At 40.2% G+C, this 19,753-nt stretch overlaps 1 protein-coding gene across 4 annotated transcripts in view; it reads right to left on the bottom strand.

The window, feature by feature from the left end:
• ABCC4 (ATP binding cassette subfamily C member 4 (PEL blood group)) overlaps positions 1-19,753 on the bottom strand; it is a 213,621-nt gene that overhangs the window by 24,776 nt on the left and 169,092 nt on the right. For all 4 annotated transcript variants that reach the window (XM_067713899.1, XM_067713900.1, XM_067713898.1 and 1 more), the window contains 2 exons: positions 19,096-19,287; positions 14,240-14,395 (listed from right to left, as the gene is read on the bottom strand). In XM_067713899.1, coding sequence (XP_067570000.1) covers positions 14,240-14,395; positions 19,096-19,287 — 348 coding nt within the window. The remainder of the gene's footprint in view (positions 1-14,239; positions 14,396-19,095; positions 19,288-19,753) is intronic.

Raw genomic sequence — 19,753 nt, 5'->3', positions numbered from 1 at the left:
CTTTTTAAAAGACAGACCTTTCTTCCCTCCTTGAACAATCAAAGGGCTCACGGTACTAGCACGTTTGTGAAGTGCGGTTTTGGTGGTTCAAGAGAGCAGTCACAGGGACCTCATTTAAAGTTTAATCACAGGCTTCCCTGGTGGTGCAGTGGTTGAGAGTCCGCCTGCCAATGCAGGGGACACGGGTTTGATCCCTGGTCTGGGAAGATGCCGCAGAGCAACTAAGCCCGTGCGCCATGCGCCACGACTACTGAGCCTGCAACTGTAGAGCCCGCGAGCCACAACTACTGAAGCCCGAGCACCTAGAGCCCGTGCTCCACAACAAGAGAAGCCACCGCAATGAGAAGCCTGCGCACCACAACGAAGAGTAGCCCCCGCTCGCCGCAACTAGAGAAAGCCCATGCGCAGCAACCAAAACCCAACACAGCCAAAAATAAAATAAATAAAATAAATTTTAAAATAAATAAAGTTCAATCACCTATTTCATAATCAGGGCCTCTCTCTATTGTCACTTCCCTCACCTTCTTCTCTTTAGGAAACTCTTTGAAGGGCATGAGTCTCTCCAAAGACTAGGGGACTAAAACGGGATTCTGTTCAGAAGAGGAGTCCCTCATTTCTGAACCCCTGACCAACGCCTGAACTTGGATGACGCTAACCTTTAAACAGAGCCCTCAGACACTCTGTAGGCCTTAAGGGCCGAGGGGGTGCCCACTTAAGTCTGTACTGTCAGTCTAAAAGGATATATTTGGAAATTTCACTTCTTTATTTAGCAGCACTAGATGGAAGAAAATTGTTTTCTATACAAGAATATTTCTCTTTGTTAGGACATGCCCAATATATATTTCAAAATCCATAAAATTTCAATCAAAACTTGTTGAATGAAAAGGATGATTTACTAAAACATTAACTGATTGAAGCTACACTTTTCTTTAAAGCCAGCAGGCGATTTGTGAACAAGGTCTGTTGTAATATGTCAGTGTGTTTTATGCATGGCGTTCATTTTGGTTTCTACTCATTCTTCTTTCATCCACTTGCCAAATGAGAAAACATTATATTATCTACAAAAGGTAATAAAATGCTCACTGTAGACACATACTGCAAGGGCAGATAAGGGTCAAATTAATGATCATTTCTGATAGATACTACTATTTAAAGTACCCACCTCGAAGCAATGAAGTTAATAAACTAATTGTATAAGTAAGTGTTGTAGAAATGTTTGCATGCAGAACACTTCAGTGTAGAGATTTATGGCAGGATATACAAACTTCATGTAAATATACACTAAAATTATTAGCCTAAGAATATTTTTTTCTGAAGGGACACAACTAAACCTCACTTAATAAGAGGTGGCACAGTACACTCAAAAACACATGCTCTTGTTTAACGTAGTATTTTAAATGAAGCATTAGTTTCAAACCTGTTTTTCATCAAGGTTTAAAGTTGATACTTTTTACATGTAACCCTTTGTGCCATATTCAGTAGTAATTTTTTCCTTGTTACTAACATAACACGAGTTCATATTAGGCATGTAACCCCAAATTGGCCACTCTGAATCAGAGTATTTAATATAGTAAATTGATGATCCCTCGACACATCTGTAAGACTGAAAACTGCAGTCTTACCGGACCTTTTGTATACGCTGCTGGAAGACAAGCCTCTCATTATCTTACAAAGAAATCCTACTCACTAACCTTCAGAGGGTTAAAATGCCCTGGGACCAAGACAAAAACTGTACAAGTGGTTACAAACATGGGAGGATAAAGCACAATCCTTCCCCTAATCATTTCAGTCCCAAACCAGGAAACTGCCCTCTACTGAAGTTTATGTAGAGTAGCTACTGCTAAATACATATACGTAAAACTGAATGTATGCTTTGCTGTACACCTGAAACTAATGCAACACTGTAAATCAACCATACTTTGATTTAAAAGAAAAAAAAAAAAAAAGAAGTAGCTACTGCTGCTGTTTCCTCCAGTCCTAAAGCTATGTTCTCATTTCTCATCTGAGGACTCTTCTTAAGGGGAAGCTCATCTCCCTGTTTCCAGGATAAGAGAATCACCTGAAGTCACTTTACATTTTGGTTCCTTTTTTTTTTCCCCCCTAAATCCTGTAGCCTCTGAATGAACTGATCATCATCCACATTCAGGAGAAAAGGACATTGTTCTCCAACAAAGGAAAGAGAATTTAAGTCCTGTAAAGTCCTCTTTCAGGGGCTCCAGGGAGCAGTTCCAAGGGATTTAATGAAGACTTCAGTGTCAGAGACAAAGGGCCGACTGCATTAGGCTAGAATCCAGTTGTATTTCTTTACTAGTAACAGCATAGCCACCTCTTCTCTCTTTCAGTTTTGTTCTCAACAAGAAAAAAAGGGAAAGAAAACCAGGTAATCAGCAAGAAGTCTGAGAGACAGCTCTGGTTCACGATCTTCAACCTACTGAAGAAAGCTCAGGGAACAGAAACACCAAAAGAGCAGACTGGACTGTATTAAAAAATACCTAGCTGTTGACTTGATTGAGAAAAGAAAACTTTTAAATATAAAACATGAATCTGTTTAATCATGATAACGATGATGGCTGCTGATCTGTGCCAACCCTTGGGTTGCGATCATAAATATTGAATTTGCACGGAAGCCCTCTTCAACTAAAAACATTTTCTTTGTGCCAAGAGGATAAAGGGCTCTAGGTGTAGAGATCATCCAAAGAGGTTTTGAAGTCCGTTTTTCCAGATCCTTTCAGATAAGCAATCTGCTCCCCGAATATAATCTCATCTTGTCCTCTCTAACAAACTTAACTACTTCATATCACGAGCACAAATGCCATGTACATTTCCGCTACCTGTTCTGTTTAAGGAAATTATTTCGGAAGTGCTTTCATTTTTTGCTTATTCCTGAAACTGTGAACACGGATTGAGGAGTGCCTTATTAAGAATATGGTATTTGTTTTTGAAAGTTCCATCCAGGAGGCAAGGATTGATTGTCTGTGTCACCACTCCCCTGCCTCTGATTCCTATGCAGGTCTTGGTACTATCACATCTCCTCCAATTCTAACCTGTTCACAGTGAGGTCAACAGTAGTGGGGATGAGCCTGGGAGAGAGAGATCACCCCAGAAGCCCGCTGCCGCACCCAGGATCACAGAGAGCACCCAGGATCACCAGGGGAGAGGATGTGGGCTTGGCCCACCACAGCGGAACAACTCAAAGAAGCAGGACTGGGCTCCCTGGGCTCCCTGAATCTGCAGAATCTGCTTGCAGTTTCTAACGTTCCCTAAATTACGGTGTTCAGACATAAGCAACACTTCTTCCTATGCATTTTAGGAGAAGAGGGATGCAAGCTTTTTGCAGTTAAGGTTTTGAGTATCGTCTCCTGACACATATTACCCCATGACATATAAATGAATAAATGTGTTTCTAAATTGATACTGTCCAAAAGCGGGACATAGCACAAGGAGAAGTATCTTTCAGCTCTATTCTGCACTTGTTAACTTTTGTGATGGTTTTGGGAATCCTTTTTAGTGGGGTGGTAGTAAAAAAAAAGGGTAAAATCTCAAACGAAAACATCATTCAGTACAACAAACATATATTGAAATATACATATATGTATTTGCAGTCGGACAGTTCTGATTCTACAGCTTATTAGCGATTAGACTCAGGGTAAGTTATTAATCTTCCCAAGACTCAGTTCCCTTACTGTAAAATGGGGATAACGCTGCGGGGCTCCTGTGAGAATCTGGAACAACAGTGAAGCTCCTGGCGTAGTGCTAACAATGACCAGGAGCCCAGCCCAACAGGGGGACAGTGAGGGGTGGGGTTTGTCAAACTGCAGGTGCAACCAATGGATCAGGAAGTCCATTGTGTGCCTTGTGACCATCACTGTATCATTCATATTAACTAGAATAGAAGGGATATAATAGAAAATATTAGAGTGCAGAGCACAAGAGAAATAATACTTTTTGAAATGTTTATTCGTGTGTGTGTGTGTGTGTGTGTGTGTGTGTGTGTGTGTGTACATGAAATCATGATACGAAGCAGCTCTACTGTGACTGCAGTCAACAGCATGTTGAAGTCGCCAGCAGAGTGGTTAGCTGCTCAGGGTCTGGAGTTGAGAAACTCCCTAAAATAAATGTGAATACAGACTCTGCCGCTTACTTGATAAGTGGGTTAAGCTCACAGTGCCTCAGTTTTTAATCTGTCAGATGAGGATAACTAGAAAATTGTGAGGACTAAGTGGGAGATGGTAGAGAAAGAGGCTAAAACGTGTTAAGGATTCCACAAATGTTAGGAACTCTTATTAAAACGTGTGCAACTTGTCAAGGCCGGCAACAAGCACTAGAGCAGCAGAAATGAGAGACACAGGCCCTGTCCTCAAGGAGAGGAAGAAAACAGTCGAGAACGTGGGGAGGACTGAGAAAAAATGCCGGAGGTCTTGGTGGAGGACTGGAAAGTATGAGTGGGGTACAGGGTGGTAGTCAGGAAAGAACCTGGTGGGAGGGAAGCCAGAAATCAAAAGAAACAAGAAAGTAATATTCTTTCCTCTTATTCCTTGGAGAAAACACATTACGTAGGTTTTTCGCGGCTGTGCTTTTCCCCTAAAACTGCTACTGTGTTGATTTTTTTTCTTTTGCTTCACTCTTTAAATGTATATAAATAACGTGGTTTATGTTATAAGCAGTAAATAAATGTAACGAAAATCACCAAGGACCGCAAAAACATAAACAGAAATTAAAGAACAAAAACATTAAACAGAAAAGAACAAAGCCTTTCCATAATGTGTTACGTCTTATAGAAATAATACCTAAAAGGCCAGTGCCACAGTCCTTAAGAATACTTATAGTTACCATTGACTGAGCGTTCCCCAAACCCAGGTATGGGCCACAAATACTTTCTCATCCAGTCACATCTTCACAACAAATCCATGGGACATTAATTCCTAGACCTAGTTTAAGGGCGAGGACACTGAAACTCGGAAGCCGAATGACTACATCAAGTCCCCACATTCGTATGAGGCAAAGCAGGAATAAAAATGTGGGTCATGTTGACACTCAGTCTACACTCTCAAACATTCTGTCCCTGGCTGCCTCCCGAATGATTTCCTGGGACCCATTACACAAACACTCTCTCTTTAATCAACCAGCATTGCACCTCAGAGACAAAGGGATATAAAGTGAAAAAGAAAGGGTTCTGTGTTTACAATGGTTGGTGATGTTTACCTACATGGACACAAAGCTTAGCACTGTTTTGTAAGCACACTGTCTGGAGTGTATACATAGAGCATACTCAGAAAAGTAGGGTGGAAACCGATGGAACAGAACCAAAACCTGGTGATGTCAAGGTATGTTTATAGTCTTTGCTCAGATGTGCTTCCAAAACATTACCGGCAGAGCCAAGAATCATCTAATGTTATTTCTTTATTTACAGAGTTCTTTTATGTACACAAGCATACAACTTTTCTTATTAAGAAGCATTAGAAGTAATGCAGGGCACGTTTCACATTCCTTTCATCCAAGAACATAAAAGCACTTTACAGACATGCTCATTATTTCTGCAAACTAATCGAATTTGGCCCATTTCAGAGATGGGTACAATCGAAATTTAAAAGTTGGGAATCTAAACTCATTTATTTTCTACATTTATCACTAAGTCACCAATCTAATAGCCAGAGGGGTCTTCAGATGCAGGGGTTCTACGTGCTGAAAATTTCTTTCCATTTTTTCTACAAGGGAAACCGTTATATACATAATAAATGATATATAATAAAACATATATATCATTATATACATAATTTTTTTAACTTGCAGTAAAATACATATAAAATTTACCACTTTAACCATTTTTCAGTGTACAGTTCAGTGGTATTAAATACCTTCACATTGTTGAAGCCATCACCACCATCCAGCTACAGAACTCCTTTCATCTTGCAAACCTGAAACTCTGTACCCATTAAAGCACAGCTCCTCCAATAAAGATGTTAAAAAATAGAATAACAGACAAAAAACCCACAACTCCCCACTCCCCCCACGCTCCTGTCCTGGCAGCTCCTGGCAACCACCATTCTACCTCTTGTCCCCATGAACTGACCACTGTATGTACTTCATGTAAGTAGTATTTGTCCTTTGTGACTAGCTCATTTCACTGAGCATAATGTCATCAAGGTGCTGCAGCATGTGTCAGAATCTGCTTTCTTTTTAAGGCCAAATAACGTTCCGTTGTTTATATACCACATTTGTTTATCCATCCATCTGTCAATGGACCATGGGGTGCTTCCACCTCTTTGCTAATGTGAGTAATGCTGGTATGAACATGCATGTACAGATATCTGTGTAACATTCCCTTCTCAATTATTTTGGGTTTATACCGTAAATTAGAATTGTTGGATCATATAATAATTCTATGTTTAACTTTTTTCAGGAACCTGCACAGTGTTTTCCAGTCACTGTATCATTCTGCATTCTACCAGCCGCGCACAAGGATTCCCATTTTTCCACATCCTCACCAACACTTATTTTTTTGTTTTTAATTTTCCTTAAACAGCAGCCATCATAAAGGGTGTGAGATGGCATGTCATTGTGATCTAACAGGATTGTCTTCATTTCAAAAGTACTTAGAGTAATTCCACGTATTTTGGAGGCCAGCGGTAGGTAGCAACACCTGAACTCAGTCATAAGACACGAGTCCACATTCTACTTCCTTTGGGTGCCGTGTTCTATGTGCTTCCTACTAACCAGGCATTTCAGAGCTCATCATACCCACATTCCAGGAAGTACATTTGCCTGGCTCTTTAATCGTGTCTCTTCTCTGTGGTTCTCACCTCAAGAAGGTGTATGTTTTAGTCAGCTTCCCTTGGTGGCCTGATGATTGTAGAGTATTTAAAAAAAACAAAAAACCCAGCCTTGAACCAAGATGGCGGAGTAGAAGGACGTGTTCTCCCTCCCTCTTCCAAGAACACTAGAATCACAACTAGCTGCTGGAGAATCATCGACAGGAAGACACTGGAACTCACCAAAAAAGTACCCCACATCCAAAGACAAAGGAGAAGCCACAATGAGAGAGTAGGAAGGGCACAATCACAGGAAAATCAAATCCCATAACTGCTGGGTGGGTGATTCACAGACTGGAGATCACTTATACCCCAGAAATCCACCCACTGGAGTGAAGGTTCTGAGTCCCACGTCGGGCTTCCCAACCTGGGGGTCCGGCAACAGGAGGAGGAATTTCTAGAGAATCAGACTTTGAAGCCTAGTGGGGTTTGACTGCAGGACTTTGACAGGACTGGGGGAAACAGAGACTCCACACTGGGAGGGCACACACAAAGTAGTATGTTCATCGAGACCCAGGGGAAGGAGCAGTGACCCCAGGGGAGACTGAACCAGACCTACCTGCTAGCATTGGAGGGTCTCCTGCAGAGGCGGGGGGTGGCTGTGGCTCACCGTGGGGACAAGGACACTGGCAGCAGAAGTTCTGGGAAGTACTCCTTGGCATGAGCCCTCCCAGAGTCTGTCATTAGCCCCACCAAAGAGCCCAGGTAGGCTCCAGTGTTGGGTTGCCTCAGGCCAAACAACCAACAGGGAGGGTACCCAGCCCCACCCATCAGCAGTCAAACGGATTAAAGATTTACTGAGCTCTGCCCACCAGAGCAACGGTCAGCTCTACCCACCACCAGTCCCTCCCATCAGGAAACTTGCACAAGCCTCTTAGATAGCCTCATCCACCACAGGGCAGACAGCAGAAGCAAGAAGAACTACCATCCTGAAGCCTGTGGAACAAAAACCACATTCACAGAAATATAGACAATATAAAAAGGCAGAGGGCTATGTACCAGACGAAGGAACAAGATAAAACCCCAGAAAACCAACTAAATGAAGCGGAGATAGGCAACCTTCCAGAAAAAGAATTCAAAATAATGATAGTGAAGATGATCCAGGACCTCGGAAAAAGAATGAAGGCAAAGATCGAGAAGATGCAAGAAATGTTTAACAAAGACTTAGAAGAATTAAAGAACAAACAAACAGAGATGAACAAAACAATAACTGAAATGAAAACTACACTAGAAGGAATCAATAGCAGAATAACTGAGGCAGAACGGATAAGCGACTTGGAAGATAGAATGGTGGAACTCACTGCTGTGGAAGAGACTAAAGAAAAAAGAATGAAAAGAAATGAAGACAGCCTAAGAGACCTCTGGGAAAACATTAAACGCAACAACATTCACATTACAGGGGTCCGAGAAGGACAAGAGAGAGAGAAAGGACCTGAGAAAATATTTGAAGAGATTATAGTCGAAAACTTCCCTAACATGGGCAAGGAAATAGCCACTCAAGCCCAGGAAGCGAGAGAGTCCCATACAGGAGAAACCCAAGGAGAAACACACTGAGACACATAGTAATCAAATTGGGAAAAATCAAAGACAAAGAAAAATTATTGAAAGCGGTAAGGGAAAAACGACAAATAACATACAAGGGAACTCCCATAAGGTTAACAGCTGATTTCTCAGCAGAAACTCCACAAGCCATAAGGGAGTGGCATGATATACTTTAAGTGATGACAGGGAAGAACCTACGACCAAGATTACTCTACCCGGCAAGGATCCCATTCAGATTTGCTGGAGAAATCAAAAGCTTTACAGACAAGCAAAAGCTAATAGAATTAAGCACCACAAAACCAGCTCTACAGCAAATGCTAAAGGAACTTCTCTAAGTGGGAAACACAAGAGAAGAAACGGCCCTACAAAAACAAACCCAAAACAATTAAGAAAATGGTCATAGGAACATACATATCTATAACTACCTTAAACGAGAAGGGATTAAATTCTCCAACCAAAAGACACAGGTTTGCTGAATGGATACAAAAACAAGACCCATATATATGTTGTCTACAAGAGACCCACTTCAAACTTAGGGACACATACAGATTGGAAGTGAGGGGATGGAAAAAGATATTCCATGCAAATGGAAATCAAAAGAAAGCTGCAGGAGCAATACTCATATCAGATAGAATAGACTTTAAAATAAAGAATGTTACAAGAGACAAGGAAGGACACTACATAATGATCAAGGGATCAATTCGAGAAGAAGATATAACAATTATAAATATATATGCACCCAACATAGGAGCACCTCAATATATAAGGCAACTGCTAACAGCTATAAAAGAGGAAATCGACAGTAACACAATAATAGCAGGGGACTTTAACACCTCACTTACACCAATGGACAGATCATCCAAAATGAAAATAAATAAGGAAACAGAAGCTTTAAATGACACAATAGACCAGATAGATTTAATTGATATTTATAGGACATTCCATCCAAACACAGCAGGTTACACTTTCTTCTCAAGTGCGAACAGAACATTCTCTAGGATAGATCACATCTTGGGTCACAAATCAAGCCTCAGTAAATTTAAGAAAATTGAAATCATATCAAGCATCTTTTCTGACCACAACGCTATGAGATTAGAAATGAATTACAAGGAAAAAACGTAAAAAACACAAACATGTGGAGGCTAAACAATACGTTACTAAATAACCAAGATATCACTGAAGAAATCAAAGAGGAAATTAAAAAATATCTAGAGACAAATGACAATGAAAACACGACAATCCAAAACCTATGGGATGCTGCAAAAGCAGTTCTAAGAGGGAAGTTTATAGCGATACAAGCCCACCTCAAGAAACAAGAAAAATCTCAAACAATCTAACCTTACACCTAAAGGAACTAGAGTTAGAAGAAAAAATAAAACCCAAAGTTACCAGAAGGAAAGAATTCATAAAGATCAGAGCAGAAATAAACGCAACAGAAAAAAAGAAAACAAGAGCAAAGATCAATAAAACTAAAAGCTGGGGGCTTCCCTGGTGGCGCAGTGGTTGAGAATCTGCCTGCCAATGCAGGGGACATGAGTTCAAGACCTGGTCTGGGAAGATCCCACATGCTGTGGAGCAAGCAACTAGGTCCGTGAGCCACAACTACTGAGCCCGTGTGTCTGGAGCCTGTGCTCTGCAACAAGAGAGGCAGCAATAGTGAAAGGCCTGTGCACCATGATGAAGAGTGGTTCCCGCTTGCCACAACTAGAGAAAGCCCTCATACAGAAAACAAAGACCCAACACGGCCAAAAAAAAAAAAAAAAACAAACTAAAAGCTGGTTCTTTGAGAAGATAAACAAAACTGATAAACCACTACCCAGACGCATTAAGAAAAAGAGGGAGAGGACTCAAATCAATAAAATTAGAAATGAAAAAAGAGAAGTAACGACAGACACCGCAGAAATACAAAGCATCCTAAGAGACTACTACAAGCAACTGTATGCCAATAAAATGGACAACCTGGAAGAAATGGACAAATTCTTAGAAAGGTATAACCTTCCAAGACTGCACCAGGAAGAAACAGAAAATATGAACAGACCAATCACAAGTAATGAAATTGAAACTGTGATTAAAAATCTTCCAACAAACAAAAGTCCAGGACCAGATGGCTTCCCAGGTGAATTCTGTCAACCATTTAGAGAAGAGCTAACACCCATCCTTCTCCAACTCTTCCAAAAAATTGCAGAGGAAGGAACATTCCTGAACTGATTCTATGAGGCCACCATCACCCTGATACCAAAATGAGACAAAGATATTACAAAAAAAGAAAATTACAGACCAATATCACTGATCAATATAGATGCAAAAATCCTCAATAAAATACTAGCAAACAGAATCCAACAACACATTAAAAGGATCATACACCATGATCAAGTGGGATTTATCCCAGGGATGCAAGGATTCTTCAATATACACAAATCAATCAATGTGATACACCATATTAACAAATTGAAGAATGAAAACCATATGATTATCTCAATAGATGCAGAAAAAGCTTTGGACAAAATTCAACACCCATTTATGTTAAAAACTCTCCAGAAAGTGGGCATAGAGGGAACCTACCTCAACATAATAAAGGCCATCTACGACAAACCCACAGCAAACATCATTCTCAGTGGTGAAAAACTGAAAGCATTTCCTCTAAGAAAGAAGACAAGGATGTCCACTCTTGCCACTATTATTCAACGTAGTCTTGGAAGTCCTGCCACAGCAATCAGAGAAGAAAAAGAAAGAAAAGGAATACAAATCGCGGGCTTCCCTGGTGGCGCAGTGGTTGAGAGTCCGCCTGCCGGTGCAGGGGACATGGGTTTGTGCCCCGGTCCGGGAAGATCCCACATGCCGCGGAGCAGCTGGGCCCGTGAGCCGTGGCTGCTGAGCCTGCGCGTCTGGAGCCTGTGCTCTGCAACGGGAGAGGCCACAACAGTGAGAGGCCTGCATACCACCAAAAAAAAAAAAAAAAAAAAAAAAAAAGAATACAAATTGGAAAAGAAGAAGTAAAACGGTCACTGTTTGCAGATAACATGATAGTATACACAGAGAATCCTAAAGATGCCACCAGAAAACTACTAGAGGTAATCAATGAATTTGGTAAAGTTGTAGGATATAAAATTAATGCACAGAAATCTCTTGCATTCCTATACACTAATGATGAAATATCTAATGCCATTATTCAGTGGCATTTACCACTGCCACAGAAAGAATAAAATACCTAGGAATAAACCTACCTAGGGAGACAAAAGACCTGCATGCAGAAAACTATAAGACACTGATGAAAGAAATTAAAGATGATACCAACAGATGGAGAGATATACCATGTTCTTGGATTGGAAGAATCAATATTGTGAAAATGACTGTACTACCCAAAGCAATCTACAGATTCAGTGCAATCCCTATCAAATTACAATGGCATTTTTTACGGAACTAGAACAAAAAATGTTAAAATTTGTATGGATACACAAAAGACCCTAATTAGCCAAAGCAGTCTTGAGGGAAACAAACGGAGCTGGAGGAATCAGACTCCCTCACTTCGGACTATACTACAAAGCTACAGTAATCAAGACAATATGGTACTGGCACAAAAACAGAAACATAGATCAATGGAACAAGACAGAAAGCCCAGAGATAAATGCATGCACCTACGGTCAACTAATCTATGACAAAGGAGGCAAGGTTATACAATGGAGAAAACACAGCCTCTTCAATAAGTGGTCCAGGGAAAACTGGACAGCTACATGCAAAAGAATGAAATTAGAACACTCCCTAACACCATACAGAAAAATAAACTCAAAATGGATTTGAGACCTAAAAAGACCAGACACTATAAAACTCTTAGAGGAAAACATAGGAAGAAGACCCTTTGACATAAATCACAGCAAGATCTTTCTTGATCCACCTCCTAGAGTAAAGGAAATAAAAACAAAAATAAACACATGGGACCTAATGAAACTTCAAAACTTTTGCACGGCAAAGGAAACCATAAACAAGACGAAAAGACAACCCTCAGAATGGGAAAAATATTTGCAAATGAATCAACGGACAAAGGATTAATTTCCAAAATATATAAACAGCTCATGCAGCTCAATATTAAAAAAACAACCCAATCCAAAAATGGGCAGAAGACTTAAATAGACATTTCTCCAAAGAAGACATACAGATGGCCAAGAAGCACATGAAAACCTGCTCAACATCACTAATTATTAGAGAAATGCAAATTAAAACTACAATGTGGTAACACCTCACACCAGTTAGAATGGGCATCATCGGAAAATCTACAAACAACAAATGCTGGAGAGGGTTTGGAGAAAAGGGAACCCTGTTGCACTGTTGTGTAAATTGAAACAGCCACTATGGAGAACAGTATGGAGGTTCCTTAAAAAACTAAACATAGAATTACCATATGACTCAGCAATCCCACTCCTGGGCATATACCCAGAGAAAACCATAATCCAAAATGACACATGCAGTCCAATGTTCATTGCAGCACTATTTACAATAGCCAGGACATGGAAGCAACCTAAATGCCCATCGACGGACGAATGGATAAAGAAGATGTGGTACATATATACAATGGAATATTACTCAGCCATAAAAAGGAACGAAATTGGGTTGTTTGTGGAGACGTGGATGGATCTATCGTATATTAACGCATATATGTGGAACCTAGAAAAATGGTACAGATGAACCAGTTTGCAAGGCAGAAATTGAGACACAGATGTAGAGAACAAACATGTAGAGAACAAACCAAGGGGGGAAAGCGGCAGGGGGTGGGCGTGGTGGTGGGATGAATTGGGCGACTGGGATTGCCGTATATACACTGATGTGTATAAAACTGATGACTAATAAGAACCTGCTGTATAAAAAAATAAATAAAATTCAAAAATTGAAGGAAAAGACAAACAAAAAAAAACCCAAAGTAAAAAAAAAAAACAAAAAAACTCAGCAAGTTTATCAAAGCAGAAAGCAGGATAGAAGATGAAGGCACAGGGCCTATGTTGCCCTTGGGTGTATATCTGGAGGATAGTAATTGCTCAATAAAAGTTCTCTGAATTATTTTGTGTGGATGAAACATAAGGAATGACAGGAGCTTCTATTGTGCAAATAATCAAACACTCCCTGAAAACCATACTTATTTAAGAAGTCAAAAAAAAAGAAAACAGAATCAGAGCCCAATTCAATGCTCCACCATCACAGAAACCACGTATAGGGTCTACAGGAAGCACTCCACACACACTGACCTATTTAGTCCTCACAACAGTTCGATGAGTTGTTCCTGTTAGCTGCCTCGAAAGAGAGAGAAAACCGAGGTGCACAGAGATGGAATTCCATGTCCCGTGTTCTTCCTCACTATTCCTTACTGCCTGCCTAATTAAAGTCACTTACTTATGGCTGAATTATAAAAGTCTCTCTAAAGCATATATACATGCTGTAATTCTCAAAGCCCCCCAGTTTCCCAGAAAGTACTCCAGGGAGATAATCACCTTTGAAAAGGTAGCTTATTTCCTATAGCATGATTCCATCATTAAGACACTTAAAATTCATGTTTCCCTACACAAACCGCTCACATGCTAAACAAACCACTTATTTTTCTTCAGAATTATGTGGTTATCAGTGGATAAGATTGTGGTACCTGAGAAAGTCTGAATCCAGAAATCTATCTGGGTAAGTTATTAAATCACAGGCACTCAAAAACAAACAAACAAACAAACCAACAAACCAAACCAGGTATCTGATGAAAATATCTGTTGAAAATCCCTGAAGTAAAAAATATGCTCTGTTGGGGGAAAAAGGATCAACCCTTTCAACCAATTTTTTAGAAACAATCAAATTGAAAGACATTAAACTTAGGTGCCATATTAAAAGAATATGTGTCAATGCTCTGAAGTGCATACCTGAGGTATGATTGACATTTTCTTCCTTAAATCGTGAAGTCCAATTTCGGTTGTCAAGATCTTATCAATCCAAATTTTACCTTCAGGTTCTGACAGTCTAAAAAGGGCAGCGACGAGGGAACTTTTTCCAGCTCCTGTTCTTCCCACAATGCCAACCTGTAAAGAGATACAGGAGGGATTAAGAATTCACAATATGCAACAAACCTAGGAAAACCCTTGGTTGTTGAAGATGAATTTTAAAAATTCTGTACAGAGTGTAGTCTGTAAGTTTCTCAACTGTGGCACTGTTGAAATTTTGGGAAAGATAATTCTTCGTTGGGGAACGGGGGATGTCCTGTGTATTCTAGGATATTCAGCAGTACCCCTGGATTCTGCCCACTAGATACCAGGAGCACCCCCGAGATTGCGGCAACCAAAAATGTCAGACACTGACAAATGTCCCCGGTTAAGACCCCCTGGTCAAGGAAGAGTTAAAAATAACAGAATCAGTCTACTGGCAGTGAAACAACAGCAGTTTCCCATGTGTTCAATTAGCAGTCAGCTTTTAAATGAGTTGTATTCCTAGTGTCTGGCTATTCTGAACATTGAGAATTATGTGAGTAATTTTACAGAGATGTCAACAAGTCAAGTAAGAAGGATTATACACAAACAAGAATTCAGGATCCCAGATTCTATCATTTAAGAGGAAGTACTCTTTGGCAGACAAACAAAATCACTTCCTGATAAGAAATACCTTAATAACGCTCTATCTTGAAAGGAAACACCTTAGAATTGTAAAATGCAGGTCTCAGTGTCTTAAAAGGCAGTACCCAGTAGGCAAAGTACACATAATGAGATCAACAACAACACAAACAACATTTGCTACTTATATGGGACCTTTCATCTGAGCACTTCAAAAGGCATTTTACAAACCAATTAATACTTCTAATTAAACCTTGGAAAGATACATGTCATGTATCGGTCAAGTTATTAAAATCAAAGCAGAGAGAAATTAAGTGCATTAACAATAAGATCAAAGGATCAATATAATGCAGGTAAAATGCTGGTCAGGAATGAAACTGTATTGTAAAAACTGGATTTTAGCTGTCTGAATTCAAACATGTATGCAGAAACTGGCCTTTTTTTACCAATGAGCTTCCCAACTACAAATTCCCTGGTGGGAGCTTCCCAAGAGGTGATTTCATCTCTATTTATACATCTAAATACAGATGGGGGCCTAAGATATGCTTTCAGTCATTTGTAAATTAATTCAGTAAATTTTAAAAACTCATGGCTTTAAAGAGAGAAGAACTAAACCCCTCTGAGCACTGATTATACAACGGTAACTTGACATATTTTCTCATTAAATACCTCCAAAGTTTCGAATCTTAGTCTGTAAAAACAATAATCAAATTTCAAAGAATAATTTATCTTTATAGAGATTAACTAAAAGAAAAGTGGCTTTAGTTGATTTCCATTTGTAGCCATTTTGTATGATATGGTAAATCCTAATTTATATAATATAGATGGGCCACTTTCTGCATATAAGCAGGTCCTAGGGGTATATATACATACGGGTCATTTGTTCTGTGTACATGCAGGTTTTGAACACACTATGGATTTGGTTCCAGACCACCACAAAAATGGGAACATCGCAAAATAAAGCAAGTCATGTGAATATTTTTCTTCCTCTGTGCATGCAAAAGTTATGTTTACACTATACTGTAGCATACTAAATGTACAACAGAATTATGTCTAAAGAAGAATGTACATACTTAATGTCAAATACTTTACTGCTAAAAAAGGCTAACCATCATCTGGGCCTTCACTGGGTTGTAGTAAGCTTAAGAACACTGATCACAGCTCACCATAACAAATATAATTATAATGAAAAGGTTTAAAATATTGCAAGAATTACCAAACTGTGACAAAGAGACACGAAGTGAGCAAATGTTGTAGGAAAAATGGTGCTGATGGACAGGCTCAATGCAGGGTTGCAACAAATGTTCAACTTGTTATTTAAAGAAAAAAAACACACACACACACACTCAAAAAACCCCCAAAGAAACAGCGGTATGCCTGTATTTCTGGGTGTTCTCATATGTAAATCAGCACACATCAGAACAAAGGTGAGAACTGTGTCTGTGAGAACGTGTGTATATTCCTATGCTACTAGCTGTACTGAAACTGATCCATTATGCAAACTGGAACGTTTGTAGACTCCTGGTAAACGGCGGAGATAGGCAGTGGCACCGAAGGCTGCTTACGGCCACAGGAATGGAAGTACAACACTCCAGTGAGCAGAGTAAGAAAAAAGCAACTCAAAGAAAACCCGGCCTAGGCTATTGCTACCATTCAGTTATCAAAACTATAATCTGTAAGTCTTTTCCAGGTCACCAAAGGGTTTTACCAATTGCCTGAGGAGAGTGTCACCATTACCAGTTAAGTTTACATTCCTAAAGGCAAGGACACTTGGAGAAAATCTTTACTGGGAGGTCTCCCTCAAAAGCGATGCTGAATCAGTAGGTCTGGGTGGGCCTGAGATTCTGCATTTCTAAGATGCTCCAGGCGATGCAGGTGCTGCTGGCCCAGGCACCACAGTCTGAGTCACAAGGAATTAGGAAGCCTGCAGGGGAAGTGGGACAATCTGGGAGTGAGGGGAGGGGTTGCCGAGGAAATATTATGTAAAAGAGGAGAAAATGTAGCAAACTGATATTTTTGCACATTATAGCAAGGTCTAGTAAGCATCTGTAAGGATGTATTATTCAAGTAATAGCTCCGAGCAAGAAAAAAAAAATAAACCAAAATCAATCCACCTCTAGAGCTGCAAAAGGCTTGAAAATGGCCCAGTACTCTCTAAAATGATCAAATCAACCACAAAATCATCTAAATGAAAAATGCAGCCAGTGTTCAGAATCTAACCAGGAAGCCTAGGGTGCTATTTACCTCATTTTGGGCCTTTATTTTTACTTGCTATTTCTTCCATGAATTAGAAACCTGCATAGTGCCTATTAATGTTTCCCATTTACTCGAACTTCCAGAAATGGGGACAGCATAGGAAGGAAGGAAGGAGAATAAAGCTCCACTTCTGCTGGCCTGGTTCACTCCCACATCCTCCCCTGCAGCAGCCTCTCCCAATCAAATCCAACACCAAAGGGGTGTCCCAGAGCAACAGGGGCTGGGGCAGGTGTGCAGGAGAGGAAACCTGGGATGTACATAGATGGAGTGAAATGGCTTCATGACTATTCTACCCAGGTATAATCTCCAAACACAGAAATGGAGCTAACGGTGATACTGTGAATGGATCAAGACATAAATAAAAAGTCACGTTACTACAGTTATTAATTCAGTCTCCAGATTCAATTTTCCCACAAACATTTTCAAGCTCAGCTAATCCTATGACTTGGGGATTTTAAGATAGAAGAATACACACATGTTATGTTCCTAAGTTCTACTGCAGAGTTTCTTAGATAAATTTCCCCAAAAGCCAGAAAATATGAATTAAGACATGTGCAAATTAACAGAATTATGTATCAGACAGGAAATATGATGGACACACTGTCGGTGAGTAAGCAAACATCGCCTACAGAGTTCTCAGGGACAGGATTGCATCAAGAGCTTCAGTGAATGTTTTCTCGACACAGCAATCCTCACCTCCTTCCCAAGCTACGGTGAAACTGGAAATAATTAGAAGCCAGCTTTTGCTGTGTGACTAACTGAAGCTGCTCCCTGGGTATCATTTGGGCATTAAGTTGAATATTCTTTCCCATCACAAGGGTATCATTCATTAAATTATGGCTATAGTCCGCTAGATGGGTCTGTGGTGGAAAGAGTTTTAAAGAGCAGTTCTTAAAGTATTTAACACTCTAGGTAATCAGTCATTTACGCAGTTGTCTCGTGTGCGTATTCTGGTTACTGGTTGCTCACACCTGTACATGTTACTCACTCACTCTCCCAGCCAGCAGCTCCTCAGCACCCTATCTGTGCCCTGTAGAACGCCAATTCTGGGGGAACAAGAGATGAAAACAAGATGCTCTCCGATCTTCAGGAGCCTCAGGGTTCGGTGAGATACAGACCCACCGATACAAAGCATGCCACAGATGCCACCAGTTAATTATGGTCAAATACAGGTAACATAAAATTTACCAACTGAACCATGTTTAAGTGGACAGTTTAGTGGTAAGTACATTCATATTCTTGTCCCACCAGAATATTTTCTCCCTTGTAACAAAGAAACTCTGTACCCATTAAACAACAACACCCAATTCCCCTTACCCAGTCTCTGGCGACCACCATCCTACTTCCTGCCTTCATGGATCTGACTACTCTAGGAACCTCATATAAGTGGAATCATACAGTATTTGTTCCCTTTATGTCTGACTTATTTCATTTAACCTGGTGTCCTCAAGGTTTATCCATAGACTGGAATTTTACTCCTTTCTAAGGCTGAATAATATTTCATTATTAAGGATATAGCACATTTGTTTACCCATTCATCTGTTACTTTCATTATGTAAAAGACGCTGAAGAAGAATAGAGGGTCTCAGAGAAGCAGACGAATGAGACTTGACTCAGAAAACGACGTGACTTTCACCAGCCACATGACGGAAGGGAAGGGTCTCTGAGGTCGAGGGGCAGCGTGTGCACTGGAAGCAGGGAGGACGTGATACACTGGGAGAACCTACACACGACCCGAGTGCAGGGGGTGTATGTACATCACGACTTGAAGCTGGAGGGGCAGGTGCGGGGAGCTTCCTGCCACCATGTCTGTTCTCATTTAGCCTCTTTTCCAAGAGCTTGCCCTGGTCCCGCCCGAGGGACTGATCTAATCAGCATGCACACAGCAACAAAAAAAGAGGCAAATGGCTGAAACAAACCTTTTCTCTCGATTTAATGAGTGCTGTCAGGTGCTTCAATACCAGAGGCCCATCTAAGCTGTACGAGAAGTTCACATTGTCAAAGACGACCACTCCTTCCTGGGGCCAGGACGGTGGTGGGCGTTTCTGGTATTCCCAGGGTGCTTCTTTTTCCAGATCTGTATATTCAATCACCCTTTCTACTGAAATCATCTGAAAGATATGACATCACATGAGTTAGGAACGGAGGGTCTTGTTTATGGATGTTCAAAGACTGTCAATGAGATGCTCTGCATTTATATCATTATATCTGCTTTTATATAATGAAGAATATCTCAGGTCTTAACACCCCCAAAAGACAGAAGTAGTAGTTTGATGAGGATACTGATGATTTGTAAACTTGTTCATTGTCTTGTAACACTTTTATTACGGCTACTTTCTTCAACATTATATTAAAACAAAAAGAACTAGAGAAATGAATACTATGATTTCACTGATCTAATTTTTGCATATGAATTTTAAAAAACAGAGAATTTTGTCAATGAAAAGAATATGTATGGACGCCCACCAGTAGCATTTTGCTACAGAAGGGTCATCTGTTATAGATGAATAGAAATGCATAGTCAGTACACCTCATTTTAATAATTAGTTACTTTCTTCTCTGTTAGAGAGCGAAATA

This window comes from Pseudorca crassidens, chromosome 18 (assembly GCF_039906515.1).
Source record: "Pseudorca crassidens isolate mPseCra1 chromosome 18, mPseCra1.hap1, whole genome shotgun sequence".
Classification (NCBI taxonomy): domain Eukaryota; kingdom Metazoa; phylum Chordata; class Mammalia; order Artiodactyla; family Delphinidae; genus Pseudorca; species Pseudorca crassidens.
Note: the sequence above shows the minus strand (reverse complement) of the source record. Positions and strands in the feature narration are given on the sequence as shown.